The sequence below is a fragment of the Molothrus ater genome, chromosome 26 (assembly GCF_012460135.2).
Source record: "Molothrus ater isolate BHLD 08-10-18 breed brown headed cowbird chromosome 26, BPBGC_Mater_1.1, whole genome shotgun sequence".
Classification (NCBI taxonomy): Eukaryota; Metazoa; Chordata; class Aves; order Passeriformes; family Icteridae; genus Molothrus; species Molothrus ater.
The window spans coordinates 5864888-5879598 of NC_050503.2; the positions used below are offsets into that span (position 1 = coordinate 5864888).

General features: G+C 54.5%; 1 protein-coding gene across 2 annotated transcripts; it reads right to left on the reverse strand.

Moving 5' to 3' along the window:
* Positions 1-249: 249 nt before the first annotated feature.
* Positions 250-14683, reverse strand: SUGP1 (SURP and G-patch domain containing 1). 2 transcript variants are annotated; one of them, XM_036399571.1, is made up of 14 exons: positions 14642-14683; positions 13454-13625; positions 12961-13064; positions 12272-12499; positions 10462-10573; positions 9238-9341; positions 7897-8020; positions 5300-5826; positions 4928-5034; positions 4360-4537; positions 3726-3832; positions 2920-3065; positions 1899-2028; positions 250-907 (listed from the first exon to the last, which is right to left on the reverse strand). In XM_036399571.1, exons 1-14 carry the CDS (start codon positions 14664-14666, stop codon positions 881-883), a joined length of 2091 nt encoding a protein of 696 aa, XP_036255464.1. In that variant the 5' UTR covers positions 14667-14683; the 3' UTR covers positions 250-880. The 2 variants fall into 2 exon arrangements, with proteins under 2 accessions (XP_036255464.1, XP_036255462.1); XM_036399569.1 differs by having other exon boundaries at positions 10462-10585.
* Between the last annotated feature and the right edge of the window lie 28 nt (positions 14684-14711).

Below are 14711 nucleotides of genomic sequence, written 5' to 3' on the forward strand. Positions count from 1 at the left end.
AGGCTCCCAGATTTTGGATTTTCCCTGGATAACCCCATCCCCCCGCCTCGTCCTGAAATGGTTTTAATTAAAAGCAAAGCCCTCGACTCCATAATTAACAAAATTAGCAAAGAATCACATCCGGTATCCCCAAAAACGAACGGAATCAAACTTTTTCCCCCTGAAAATTCTTGAAACACCAAACTCCAGGGCAGCCTCCCACCCTAAGAAAAAATCCCTCTCTTCCCAAAAAATTCCAAGGATTAAACCTAAGGAACAAACAAGTTTGATTTTATTTACAGACTCCATGAAGAAAATTTGTATTTCCAGAGGTTTTTGTTTTTTTCCATTTTAGGACAACGAAATCCAACTGGGTTTTTCCAAAGTTGTGGTGCTGGAATTTTGTTGGATTTTTCCAAAGTGTGGCTTTGGAATTTTGGGTCTCCGTCATCCCAAAGCACAGGAGGTGTTGGCAAAATCCCTGGGAAGGGAATAAACCCCCCCCCCCGGATCCATCAAATCCTGGAATTCCCAACGGATCCAGGCCAGATCCGCCCACCCAGAGGCAAAACTGGAGGCACTGGTTCCCCAAATTCCCCAAAATCTCTTGGATTTGGGATTCCAAGATAAAAATCAAGGAATAAAATCCCCCCCCCCTCCTGGAGCAGCACAAGATTTGCCATTCCCAAAAATCCCAGACTCCTTGGAATTGGAGTCCCCTGGGGGATTTTTGGGGCTGCTCCAAACCCTCCCTGCGTCCCCAAAAAAAGCCTGGGAAGCTTTTCCATGGGGGAAGGAGGAGCTGTGATTCCAAAAAAAGCCGGATAATATCGGGAGAAAAGAGATGGACAATGAAGTTTGGGATGAGAATTCCCAGGAAAGCTGTTGGGAAAAGCCCTCCTCAGTAGTAAGGTCGCCGTGGGTTGTTCTGTAGGGAGAAAAAAACAAACAATGGAAAAAATCATCAGGATTGGGGATTTTATCCCAAAAATCAGCATCTGGATCCTCTGGGAAAGCCACTGGAATGAGACATTTTCCAGGCTTTTTTCCCCAAAATTAAAGGCAGCTTTTGGCTGGAAAGGGAAAAGGGAAACTCCAAGCTTGGTTTTGCCTCCTAGAAAATGTAATTCCAAAGGAATCATGGGATTCGTGGAGAAGCTTCCCTTGGCAGGGGTTTAACTGGGATAAAGCTGGGAATAAAACTGGGATTTGAATGGAAAAAAATCGGGAAGGAGAATCCTGCAGCCAGGGAATGCTGGGAGGATGATTTGGTTCAGGGTGAGGAGAGGAGTTCCATCCAGGAGGAATTTCCCAGCTCCCGGCATTCCCAGAGCTGCACCAGAGATTCCGGGGATTTGTCCCTGTGCCTGCCTGGGTCTGGGGCACTCCCACTCCGGGGGATCCGTCCCTCATCTCTGGCTCCATCCCATCCCTATTCCCACGATCCCAATTCAATCCCGGACCAGCGGGTTAGGCCAGAAGCGGCACGCCAGCATTGACCCCATTCCCATTCCCGTTATCCCATGATCCCATTCCCGTTATCCCGTACCAAGGGATTGGGCCGGAAGCGGTAGGCCAGCATTGACCCCATTCCCGTTATCCCATTCCCGTTATCCCGTACCAAGGGATTGGGCCGGAAGCGGTAGGCCAGCATTGACCCCATGATCCCATTCCCGTTATCCCATTCCCGTTATCCCGTTATCCCGTTATCCCGTACCAGCGGGTTAGGCCGGAAGCGGTAGGCCAGCATTGACCCCATTCCCGTTATCCCATTCCCGTTATCCCGTTATCCCGTTATCCCGTACCAAGGGATTGGGCCGGAAGCGGTAGGCCAGCATTGATCCCATTCCCGTTATCCCATTCCCGTTATCCCATTCCCGTTATCCCATTCCCGTTATCCCGTTCCCGTTATCCCGTACCAGCGGGTTAGGCCGGAAGCGGTAGGCCAGCATCATGCGCTTGCGGAAGGCCTCGTACTCGTCGTCCTCCTTGGTCAGCTCTGCCGGGCGCTCGATCCCAAATCCTGCCCCGTCCATGGTCGTGGTGCCCCTGCGGGAAACCGGGAACGGCGCGGCTCAGAGCCCCTGCCTGGGAAATCCCAGGGGAACGGCGCCCCGGGACCTTCCTGGACCTCCTTCCCTGATCCCCCGGGCGTGAATGGAGCTGAATGGAAGCAGGGACTGGTTTCCTATTCCAAACTCCCTGGGAATTGGGATGGAAGCAGGGACTGGTTTCCTATTCCAAACTCCCTGGGAACTGGGATGGAAGCAGGGACTGGTTTCCTATTCCAAACTCCCTGGGAATTGGGATGGAAGCAGGGGTTGGTTTCCTATTCCAAACTCCCTGGGAATTGGGATGGAAGCAGGGCTTGGTTTCCTATTCCAAACTCCCTGGGAATTGGGATGGAAGCAGGGCTTGGTTTCCTATTCCAGATTCCCTGGGAATTTGGGCAGAAGCTGATCCACCTCAAGAAAACCTTTGGAATACCCAGAGTGGGACCAGATCCCAACACTTCTGGGCATGGAATGAAACCAAGACTCGTAGGATCACACAAAGTTCTGATCCTGGCTGGAATATCCTCCCCTGGATGTGTCTTCCATAATTTTTTAAAAATATTTCCATGATTTTATGACTCCAAGGAGAGCAAATATTCCCAGGAATTTCCGATTTTAAGGATTTAATCCTGGGAGCGGGGAGGTGCAGACAGGAATTCTTAGAGCTGCACTTCCCTACGGAAGTTTGGGTTGGAAATTCAAGATTTGGGGGTTCAGACAATTCTGGCTACAGCCACAAATCCAGGAGAAAATCCTCCCAAAAAAAAAATCAGGAATTTTTTCCCAGGCTGAATTTTCCATGCTCAGGTGAGAAATCCCAGCTGGGCTGCGATTCCAGCGGGAATTCCCAGGAAAAAAGGAAGGAATAACCCACGGGAACACTCACTTGCTGACAGGGTTTTTAATTCCCTGCCCATCGGATCCCAGTCCCTCTCCTTCCTTCCATCCCATTTTCATCAGCATTTGGTATCCGATGTTTTCCACCGTCAGCTTGAACTCCTTGTACTCGGAATAATCCGGCTCCCGGCCCTCCTGCGGGGGAAAAGCCAGGAAATAAGGGATTTTATAATCCATGGATCACGGGAAAAGCAGCTCTACGCTGGGATTTTGGGAAAGAACCGCCAGGATTTCCCGGGATTCCAACAACCGCTCCGGAATTCCAGGCTGTTCCTCGGATCCAGCCTCGGATCCGGTTCTTTCCCAAGGCTGAATCCCAGGGAATGTCAGGCCCCGTGCTGGAAAACAGGGATGAGACAGCTTCCAGCAATTCCAGGGCTTGCACCATTCCCAAAATTCCCATTTTTTCCCAGCTTGATACCACTGATCCCAAAGAGGAACCGAGTGGGAGGTTTGTCTGGAATTCCAGAAAAATCCCAAATTGTGGAATTCCAGAGTGGAAAGGGACCTTAAAGCCCACCCAGTCCCGTGGGCAGGGACACTTCCCATGATCCCAGGATGCTCCCAACATTCCTTGGACACTTCCAGGGATGGAGCAGCCGCGGATCCTTTGGGAATTCCACCCCATTCCCTCCCAGGGAAGGAATTTTTCCCAAATATTGCCCCATTTCCGTGCTAACAGTGGGAACGTGATCCCTGTTTTCCCCTGCAGGAATGGCTGGAGCAAGGAGAGCTGGAGGAATTCCCAGCTGCGGGATGAGTCCGGAGCATTCCCAGAATCCCAGGAATCCTCACCTTGAGTGCCTTGAAGGTCTCCATGAACTTTTCCAGCTCGTCGGGCGGGAGGAAATCCCCGATGAAATGCTTCCCTCGGCCCATCTGGGTCAGCTGCTCCGCCCACTCTGCAGAAGCAGGACAACACCGAGCTCATGGAAAACCCCCTGGGATCCCTGGAGCATCCCAGGCACGCGGGAGATCCCCAGGCTCAGAATCCATGGAGAATCCCTTGGGATCCGTGCAGCATCCCACGGATTCCAGGGGGATTCTGGAGCACAAAACCTCCCAGGAATGCACAGCGAGAACCCCACTCTGGAAAACCGTGGAGAGAACAACCCTCCTGGAGAATCCCTTGGGATTCCAGGGACATCTGGATTCCAGGAGGATTCTGGAGCACCAAACCTCCCAGGAACGCACAGCGAGATCTCTGAAAAACCACGGAGCATCCCTTGGGATTTTGTGGAGCGCCCCAGGAGGGACCCAATCCACGAGGATGGGATGGGATGGGATGGGATGGTCCCTGCAGCTCCCAACGCAGCAGGATAGGGATGGAATTCCCCCTCTGGAATGCTCAATCCCACCCACCGCGGGTCTTGTCCATCTCCCTAGGGATGGAATTCCCTCTGGAATTCCCTGTGGAACTGCCACCCACCGCGGGTCTTGTCCATCTCCATGCGGCGCAGGCGGTGCTCCCACGTGCCCAGCTCGCTGTCCACCTCCTCGTCGCTGTCGTAGCCGTGCTGGTGCTGCTGCAGCGCCCGCTCCCACAGCAGCTGCATCTCCTGCATCGCCCGCTTGTGCTTCATGATCATGTCATACATCTGCTGCATCTGGGAGCCGGGAGAACGGGGTTTGCTCTGGGAGAAACGGGGCTCAGCCCAGGAATCCCAGCGGAGCACAGCCCCTTCCAGACAAAATGGCTCCAAACCATAAAGAACCCCAAATCTCAGCCCCAAAGGGCAGGAGAACCGCGCCTGCGCTTCGTGATCATCTGCTGCATCTGGGAATCATGGAAAAATGGGATTTGTCCCAGGAAAAATGGGATTCAGCCCCAGAGAAGCTCCTTTGGGATTTGGGATTTTAGGGCTGGAAAGGTCCTCATTCCCAGACCCTCTGGTATTCCTGCTGATTCCAGCCCCACGCCGCTCCCAGGGATTCCATGATGGAAAACCTTTGTTATTCCCACGGGAGGGGATTCAGGGAGGATTTTTGGGATTCACCTCCTGCTGCTCCTTCAGCTGCTTCTTCTGGGCCTCCGAGAGCTCCGTGACTCCCACCAGCCCCACGGGTTTGCCCTTCTCGTACCCCAGACCCTTCAGGTCCTGAACTGCAGGAAAAAAACAGGGAAAAACCTTTGGAAAAACCTGGGAGATGGGAAAAATCTCAGTGAGGGAATGAAAGGGAATAAAAGGATGGGAAAAGAAAAGAAAGAAAAAAGGAATTCGGTTTTTAATTCCCACAGACTGAAAGGGAAAATAAAACCACAGGGAAAAAATCGGATTGACAGCAGAAAACTTGATCCATGCCCATCTCAGGAAATAAAAAACGACTCTGGAGCCACAGAATTCCCAGGAAAACCCAATCCCACTCACCTGAGAGGGGAGAGGGAGAATCCAGCTGCTGCACCAGCTGCGGGAGGGGCAATTCCACCTTCTCCTCCTCCGGCCCCCACCGGCTCTTCCTCTTCTTTTTGGTGCTGCCCGGAGCGGGGCTTGGGGCCACGGATGGGTTTGGGGTCGTGGCAGGATTTGGGATCGCAGCTGGGCTTGGGGTCACGGCTGGATTCGGGATTGGGGCGGAATTGGGGGCCAGCTGCTCCGGAGGGGAGGTGGAGGATGAGGAGGGGGCAGGAGAGGCCGAAGGAACGGGAAGAGCAGCGGGAACAACGGGAGAGGGGACGGGAAGAGCCAGAGGCGGCGGGACGGGAACGGGGAGAGGGGGGAAGCACACGGGGGAGGGAGAAGCCTCGGGGCTGCTTTTCCGTTTGAGGCCGGATTCTGCGGGAAAGGGGGAATTCCCGGGAAAGGGGGAGCCCCCGGGGGCAGCCCGGGCCCTGCGGAACTCCTCCAGCTTCTGGCGGTAGTAGCGGTGCCCTTTGCTGTGGGGCTCGTACAGGAACCTGCAAACAGCAACGGGAGCAGCTGGGAACGCCTGCTGGGATGGTCACAGCATTCCCGGGGCATTCCCGGGGCATTCCCGGGGCATTCCCGACTCCCAGCCCCACTCAGGGCTGCAATCCAGCTGGGAATGCCTGCCTGGAATGGTCACAGCATTCCCGGGGCATTCCCGGGGCATTCCCGGGGCATTCCCGGGGCATTCCCGGCTCTCCGGCCCCACTCAGGGCTGCAATCCAGCCGTGGAATTCCTGCTGCAATGGTCACAGCATTCCTGGGGCATTCCCGGGGCATTCCCGGGGCATTCCCGGGGCATTCCCGGGGCATTCCCGACTCCCAGCCCCACTCAGAGCTGCAATCCAGCTGGGAACGCCTGCCTGGAATGGTCACAGCATTCCCGGGGCATTCCCGGGGCATTCCCGGCTCCCAGCCCCACTCAGAGCTGCAATCCAGCCGTGGAAATCCTGCTGCAATGGTCACAGCATTCCCAAGGCATTCCTGGGGCATTCCCGGGGCATTCCCGACTCCCAGCCCCACTCAGAGCTGCAATCCAGCTGGGAATGCCTGCCTGGAATGGTCACAGCATTCCCAGGGCATTCCCCACTCTCCAGCCCCACTCAGGGCTGCAATCCAGCCGTGGAATTCCTGCCTGGAATGGTCGCAGCATTCCCAGAACTTTCCCAGATCATCCCCAGCTCCCCGGGGCTGGGATCCAGCAGAGTTTCCTCAGGAATTTTCCTTCCTGCAGTTCCCAGCTCTCCGGGGCTGGGATCCAGCCATGGACTTTTCCTTCCTGGAATGCCCAGAACATTCCCAGAGCATTCCCAGCTCTCCAGGGCTGGAATCCAGCAGTGGAATTTTCCTGCCTGGAACGCCCAGAACATTCCCAGAGCATTCCAACCTCTCCTAGGCTGGGATCCAGCAGAGTTTCCTCAGGAATTTTCCTTCCTGCAGTACCCACAGCATTCCCAGCTCTCCAGGGCTGGGATCCAGCGCCGCATTTTTCCCTCCTGCAATTCCCAGAGCATTCCCAGCTCTCCAGCACCATCCCATGTATTCCTGAGGCCAGTGCAGCTTCCACCGGCATCAGGGAACACAACCCCATAAAGGAGAAACGGCCCCAAAAATCAGGAACGCGCTGATTCCTCTGCACCCCAAACCTTGAGCACCCCAATTCTCACCGCTCCAAAACATCAACCTAAGAATTCCCCTAAGGATTTCCCCATGGGATTTCCCAAGAATTCCCAGGATTTCCCCACGGGATTTCCCAAGAATTTCCCTAAGGATTTCCCCACGGGATTTCCTAAGAATTCCCCTAAGGATTTCCCCATGGGATTTCCTAAGAATTCCCAGGATTTCCCCACGGGATTTCCTAAGAATTCCCGGGATTTCCCCACGGGATTTCCTAAGAATTCCCAGGATTTCCCCACGGGATTTCCTAAGAATTCCCCTAAGGGTTTCCCCACGGGATTTCCTAAGAATTCCCCTAAGGGTTTCCCCACGGGATTTCCTAAGAATTCCCCTAAGGGTTTCCCCACGGGATTTCCTAAGAATTCCCCTAAGGATTTCCCCATGGGATTTCCTAAGAATTCCCCTAAGGATTTCCCCACAGGATTTCCCCAGAATTCCCGGGGTTTCCCCGTGGGATTTCCCCAGAATTCCCAGGGTTTCCCCGCGGGATTTCCCCAGAATTCCCCTAAGGGTTTCCCCGCGGGATTTCCTAAGAATTCCCGGGATTTCCCCGCGGGATTTCCCCAGAATTCCTGGGGTTTCCCCGCGGGATTTCCCCAGAATTCCCCTAAGGATTTCCCCGCGGGATTTCCCAAGAATTCCCCTAAGGATTTCCCTGCGGGATTTCCCAAGAATTCCCCTAAGGATTTCCCCGCGGGATTTCCCCAGAATTCCCCTAAGGGTTTCCCCGCGGGATTTCCCCAGAATTCCCGGGGTTTCCCCGCGGGATTTCCCCAGAATTCCCGGGGTTTCCCCGCGGGATTTCCCCAGAATTCCGGGGTTTCCCCGCGGGATTTCCCCAGCGTCCCCCGGAAATGGAGCCCCGGCCCCGCAGCGCTGCCCACCTGAAGGCTGGGTTCTCCCGGTTGTTCTGCAGGGCAATGGCCTCCACCTCGGGCCCCCCCGCAGCCACGAACTGCGCCAGCTTCTCGGCCGAGTTCCGCGTCTCCCGGTCGGCTGGGGGGGAAACTTTAGGCAGGGATTAGTCCTGGGCCCAGCTCACCCCAGCCCAGCCTAACCCGGCCTAAGGACCCCAGAGAGGCCTAAAGTCGGGTTTAAAGGAGGAGAATTGGTACAAAGGAACAGTTAAAAAGCGTAAAATATCAGTTTAAATCTGAGTTTAAGGTGCAGGGGTGGGGCCTGGGGATCCCAGTGAGGCCTAAAGCCGGGTTTGAAGGGGGAGAACTGGGACAAAGGAAGGGCTGAGTGGCACAAAAACTTCAGCTTAAACCCAAGTTTGGGAGCAGGGACAGAACCTCAGGATCCCAAGAGCGCAGTTATGTCAAGAGCCAGGTTTAAAGTGGGGAAATTGGTACAATCAAAGCACAAAGGCTCCAGCTTAGACCCAAGCTTGGGGAGCAGGGATGGGGCCTAGCCCGGCCTAAGGGCCCCAGGGGCACAGCTGGGCCAAATGTTTAAAGGGTTTAAAGTGGGAGAATCGGCACAGAGGAACGGCTGAAAGCACAAAAGCTCCAGCTTGGGCCTGACCTGGGGGAGCAGGGATGGGAGAGAAGAGAGGTAAGGGCTCCCAAATCCCAAATTTTCCATGAGCCAGGCACTTTTCTGTAGGATTAAACCACTTGGAATTAAACCTCATTAAAGATTTTGTCCTTTTCCCCTCTATCAGGCACTTTTCCATAGGATTACAGCACCTGGAATTAACCCTAATTAAAAATTTTGTATTTTTCCCTTGTGCCAGGCATTTCTCCATAGGATTGCACCACCCAGGATTATCCATATTTCAAGATTTTGTCCCTGAATTTCCCAGGAACAAAAGGAAATCCTTTGGAAAATTCCAAATTCCCTATAAACCCACTTAATCCCCCTCTCACTGCACCCCCTGGAGGCTGTTTCAGGGGAAATTCCCTATGGAAAATCCCAAATCTCACCTGGAAAAGGGTGGACACTCCAATCAAATCCAACAAAAAAAATGAGGGGAAAAAAAATCCCCTTTTCCTAAGTTTTCAGTGCTGGAAAAATTATTTTGGAATATTTTTGACAACAGCAAAGAAAATCCCATTCAAAATCCCCGGAATATTTTGGGAATCCACATTTTTGGCACAAGGATTTGATTCTCCTTCCAGCTGGGAATTTTCTTTCCAGGCAGCCAAATTTCCACCCCAGTCCCAAATCAATCCCAAATCTCCCTGTGCTGTTGCCATTCCCCAGATTTTAGTGGGAATTACCTTTTTGGGAAGAGGCTGCCTGGGAATTTTGATTTTCTTTCCTTATTTCTGCCACTTTCTTCCTGTAGTAAAGGAATTCTCTGCTGTTCTTATCATGCAAAAACCTGGGAAAAAGAGGGAAAAGAAAGAGGAATAATTATCCAAATATTGATATTCTGGGATGGTAACAGCTCCAACTCCCATGTGGAAAAATGGAAGAATTACTCAGAATGCACCTAAACCATGGAATTAGATTCTGGAGTTTTGATCCAAGGATTTGCATCCAAATTTTTGTTGATTGAAGGGAAATTAAGGAGGAATCCTCTGCCCACCAGTGCTGGGATTAGAAAACTCTTCCACCCATCAAATCCAAACATTTCCACCCTTCAAATCCAAACATTTTCTCCCCTCAGATTCCAAATTTTCTCCCCTCACAGGAAGAAGAAGAAACCCAAACATTTTCTCCCCTCTGGGAAGAACAACGAATCCAAAATTTTCCCCCTCAAATCCAAACATTTTCTCCCTCAAATCCCAAACCTCTCCCCCCTCAAGGAAGATCACCAAACCCAAACTTCCTCCCTCTCACAGGGAACAACTCTCAGCCCCCCTTTCCTGCCCTTTCCCCCCAGGTTCAGCATTTCCTGGGGACAAAGCCCTTCCCAGACTCACGAGAAGGCAGGACTGTCCTTGTAGCCCCCTTTCCCCCCATATTCAGCATTTCCTGGGGATAGAACCCTTCCCAGACTCACGAGAAAGCAAGACTGTCCTTTTGGTCCCTTTGCTGCCCTTTCCCCCCCAGATGCAGCATTTCCTTGGGACAAAGCCCTTCCCAGACTCACGAGAAAAGGCAGGACTGTCCTTGTAGCCCCCTTTCCCCCCAGGTTCAGCATTCCCTGGGCACGAAGCCCTTCCCAGACTCACGAGAAAAGGCAGGACTGTCCTTGTAGCCCCCTTTCCCCCCAGGTTCAGCATTCCCTGAGCACGAAGCCCTTCCCAGACTCACGAGAAGGCAGGGTTGTCCTTGTAGTCCCCTTTCCCCCCGTATTCAGCATTCCCTGGGGATAGAACCCTTCCCAGACCCATGAGAAAAGGCAGGACTGTCCTTGTGGCCCCCTTTCCCCCCATATTCAGCATTCCCAGGACACGAAGCCCTTCCCAGACTCACGAGAAGGCAGGACTGTCCTTGTAGCCCCCTTTCCCCCCAGGTTCAGCATTCCCAGGGGACAAAGCCCTTCCCAGACTCACGAGAAGGCAGGGTTGTCCTTGTAGTCCTCCATGGCGACCTTCTCGAGCTCGGGGCCGCCCTCAGCCACGAACCTGGCCAGCTTTTCCACCACCTGCCGCGTCTCCGCGTCCTCTGGGGGCAAAACTTTAAGGAGGCTGTCAGTACTTGGGGTTCAGCTGCCCCAGGGCGGGAACAGGGGGTTACTGCCGGGAGCCACGGAGCAGACACACGGCCGGACGGGGAGAGAGGATGGAACAGCTGGAGAGAGGCGTTCACAGCAAAGCTCCCGATTGCCTGAGCTCCCCCGGGGGTTCCTACGGGGAAGATCTAAAGTTTGGGGTGGGGGGAGGTTAAAGCTCATCTCGCTCCCGCTCGTTCTGCTACCCTAGGGTTTCCTTGGGCACTTTCACAGCTTCTCTGGGAATTCCAGCCTGTTCCAGCCAGGAATTCCTTCCCAAAATCCCACCCAAAATCCCCTTTCTCAGTTTAAATCCATTCCCTGTGTCCTGGGATTCCCATCCCAAATCCCACATCCATTACCTGGCTCCTGTCCCTCCACCCCTTGTCCCAAACCCCTCCCCAGCTCTCCTGGAGCCCCTTTAGGCTCTGGAAGCAGCTCCAAGGTTTCCCTGGAGCCTTCCCTTCTCCCACTTTCCTTGGCCATTCCAGGGGTTGGGAATCCAGCAGCCCATCCCAATTGCACCCAGTTCATCCCAGCTTTAACTGTGCCAGAGTTGGCTCCCTCTGGATTCGTTCTCTACAAATCCCAGCAGGGAAAGAGCAGGAATTCGCTTTCAATCCAGATTCCAGGTGCCATTCCCAGAGCATTCCCAGAACTGTGTGGCTGGAGCAGCAGCAGCTCCAAAACCCCTGGAGTTTGGCTTCTGTGCCCAGGCATTCCCACAGGGATCACGGAGTGGGAATAAACCCGGGAATTTTGGGAATTTTGGGAAGCCACACCGATCCAATGGGATCAGCCCCAAAATCCCGCAATGAAGGCAAACCCACCTCAGCTCTCTGCATTCTTCCCAGCACATTTCACGCTCAAATCCCGAATTCCCAGGATTATGCTGGTACAAATCCCAGCAGAAAGGGCTCCGTGGGAGTTTGGGGATGGGTAAATGAAGCCACAAAACCGAGTGTGACTCGCTGAGCTCCTTTTATCCATTAAACCCCACCCGTGAAATTCCCATTCTGAGGCAAATCTGCCTCGGGCCTTCCTGCCCTGGATTATCCCAATAAAACCCGGGATAATTCCTGCCACATCTTTGTCTTTCCAGGCATTCAGGAACTGAAGATGAGACTTTTTACCTGGATTTTGGATTTTACCTGGGCACAATTCCGTGCTGGAGGCCTCCTATTCACACACACAGATTTTCACTGCATGTTCCCAAACTAATTCCTCATTTTCCAGCACTTAAACCCCCTAAAATCCCATTTTAAGGATAAGAATCAGGATTTCCTGGAGAGCCCAGCACTCGGCACAACATTCCACAGGTGCAAATCAGAATTTGAGGGAATCGTGTCCCAAACTGATCCTCTGTCCCAGGAGGGAATCCTGGCCCTCCCTGATCCCTGTCCCAGGATAAATTCACCCAGCTTCCCACTGGGCCTGAGGGAATCCTATCCCAAACTGATCCCTGTCCCAGGATCTGAACCCCGTGCCATTCCCCAGGGGAACTGAGGGAATCCTGGCCCTCCCTGATCCCTGTCCCAGGATCTGAACCCCGTCCCACTCCCCAGGGGAACTGAGGGAATCCTGCTCCCACTGCACCCCTGTCCCAGGCTGGGCACTCCCATCTCCAGCCCTGAGCAGGAGCTGCCACTGACCTTTGATCTCCAGCCACTGCTCGTAGTCCTCCTCCTCGTCCTCGTCGGGGCCCTGGAAGACGCTGAGGCGGCTGAGCACGGGGCTGGCTCTGGGCTGGGAGAGGCTCCGGGCCTGCAGCATCCGGCTCAGGGCCTGCCCCGGCCGCTTCCCCAGCAGCCCCGGCTGCTTCTTCCCGGCCTGCGGGGCCGGGGCGCTCCCGGCGCTGTTGGGGGCATTCGGGGCACTTTCTGGGCACAAAACAAAGGGAAATTATTATTATTATTATTGGGAGTTCTGGGTTTGGGGTGGGAAAGGCCCCGAGCCTGGAGCATCGGCTCAGGGCCTGCTTTGGCTGTTTCTTTCTGGGGTTTGGGGCTGGGGCATCCCTGGAGTTGTTGGGGGGATTTTTCTGCGGAGGAAACCAAAGGAAATTATTCCTGGGAATCCTGGGGGTCGGGCTGGGGTATTCCTGGAATTGTTAGGGGGATTTAGGGCATTTTATGAGGAGAGAAGGAAGGGAAATTCCTCCTGGGAATCCTGGGTTTGGGTTGGGAGAGGCTCCAGGTCTGCCTCAGCTGCTTCTTCCCCAGGTTTGGAGCTGGGGCATTCCCAGAATTTTTGGGGGGATTTGGGGCAGTTTCTGAGAGGAGAATGAAGGGAACAGAGCTCCTGGGAGTCCCAGGTTTGGCTTGGGAAAGGAAGGACCTACCAGCATTGGATTTTTCCCTCTGGAGCTTCAGGAATTGCTGCAGGAAGCTCCCATCGTTCACAAACTTGTTGGACACGGAGGCCTCGCTCTCGGAGCCGTCGTCGCTGAGCGGGGACAGGAAAACAGGAGCTGGAATTTGGGAGCCTCCCTGCCCTTCCCATGCGGGATTGGGGACAGGAAAAACTCCTGGAATTGGTAATTCTCCTCACCTACCAATGAATTCCCAAAAGCACCCCATATCTCCTTCCTCCTCCATTAAAACTGGGATTTTCCTCCCTCTGTTCGACCAAAATTGGGATTATCCTTCATTGCTCCGCCAAAACTGGGGTTTTTACTCCCTAATCCACCAAAACTGTGATTTTCCTCCTTCTGCTCCATTAAAATTAGGATTTTCCTTCCTTGCCCCGCCAAAGCTGGGATTTTCCCCCCTCAGCTCCCCTTCCCACGCCCTCCATTCATTTCCGGCGGGCGGATTCCCGGGATCCGCACGTACTCTCCGAGCAGCGGGAGCTGCGGGATGCTGAGGGAGTTCTGCCGCGCCTGCTGCTCCAGCCGGGCCTCGATCTCCCGCTTTTTCTGGGCAATCAGCTCCTCCTGCTGCAGGATGTTCACGCTCGTCTTGGCCGACTTGGACTGGGACACGCCGAACCACCGGCTCGCCTTCCCTGAGGGAAGAGGGTGGGAATTAACTCGGGAAAGGTCCAGGAATATGGGGCATATTCCCCGAGGAAAAAGGTGGGAATTAGCACGGGAACTGTCCGGAATGAGGGGCACATTCCCTGAGGGAAAGGGTGGGAATTAATAAGGAGACCATCCCAAACCAAGGCTGGTCTTCCCTGTGGAAAAAGGGGAGAATGATCAGGGACCATCCCAAACCAAGGGATGGCACCTTTCCTGAAGGAAAAAGGTGGGATTTAACCGGAGCCATCCTGAACCGAGGGTCGCGTTCCCTGTGGGGGAAAGGGGGGGAATTAATGGGGAAACCATCCCGAATCCAGGCTCGTATTTCTTCCGGGAAAAGAGGGGAGATTAACACGGACATCATCCCAAAAGAAGGCTTGCTCTCCCTGTGGGAAAAGGGAAGGAATAAACTGTGGGATCATCCCAAACATAGCTTCCCTATAGGAGAAAAAAAAAGAGAAAAAACCAACAGTGGGGTCTCCACGAACCACCAGCTCAGCTTTCCTACGGGAAAAGAGAGAGGGAACGAACAGCTGGGTTTCCTGTGGGAAAAGGAGAGGGAAAATCATCAGTGGGGCCTCTCCGAACTACCGGCTCTGTTTCCCTGATGGAAAAGAGGAGGAAAAATAACGGGGAGACCACTCCGGACCACAGGCTCGGTTTTCCTGTGGGAAAATTAACAGAGGAGCCATCCCGAACCAGCGGCCCGGCTTCCCTAGGGGAAAACGAGCCGGGAACGAACGCGGGGATCCATCCCGAACTCCCGGCTCGGCTCCGCTGCAGGATAAAAGGAGCGAATTTAACGGGGGGGCTTCCACCAGCCCCCGACTCTGCCGGCACACCCCCACCCCGGGCGCACACCCCCAGCCCCGGCTCCCGGAGCTCCGGGGGCGGTGGGGCCGAGCCGGGGGATGGCAGCGAGGCGGGAGGAGCGGGACAGAGCCCCGGGAGGGCCGGGGCAGAGCCGGGAGCGGCGGGAGCCGCCCGGGCCGGGCCGTACCTGGCGCATCCCTGTGGTTGTCCATTTTGGAGCCCCCGTCCCAGCATGCCCCGCGCCGGGCGCGCCGCGC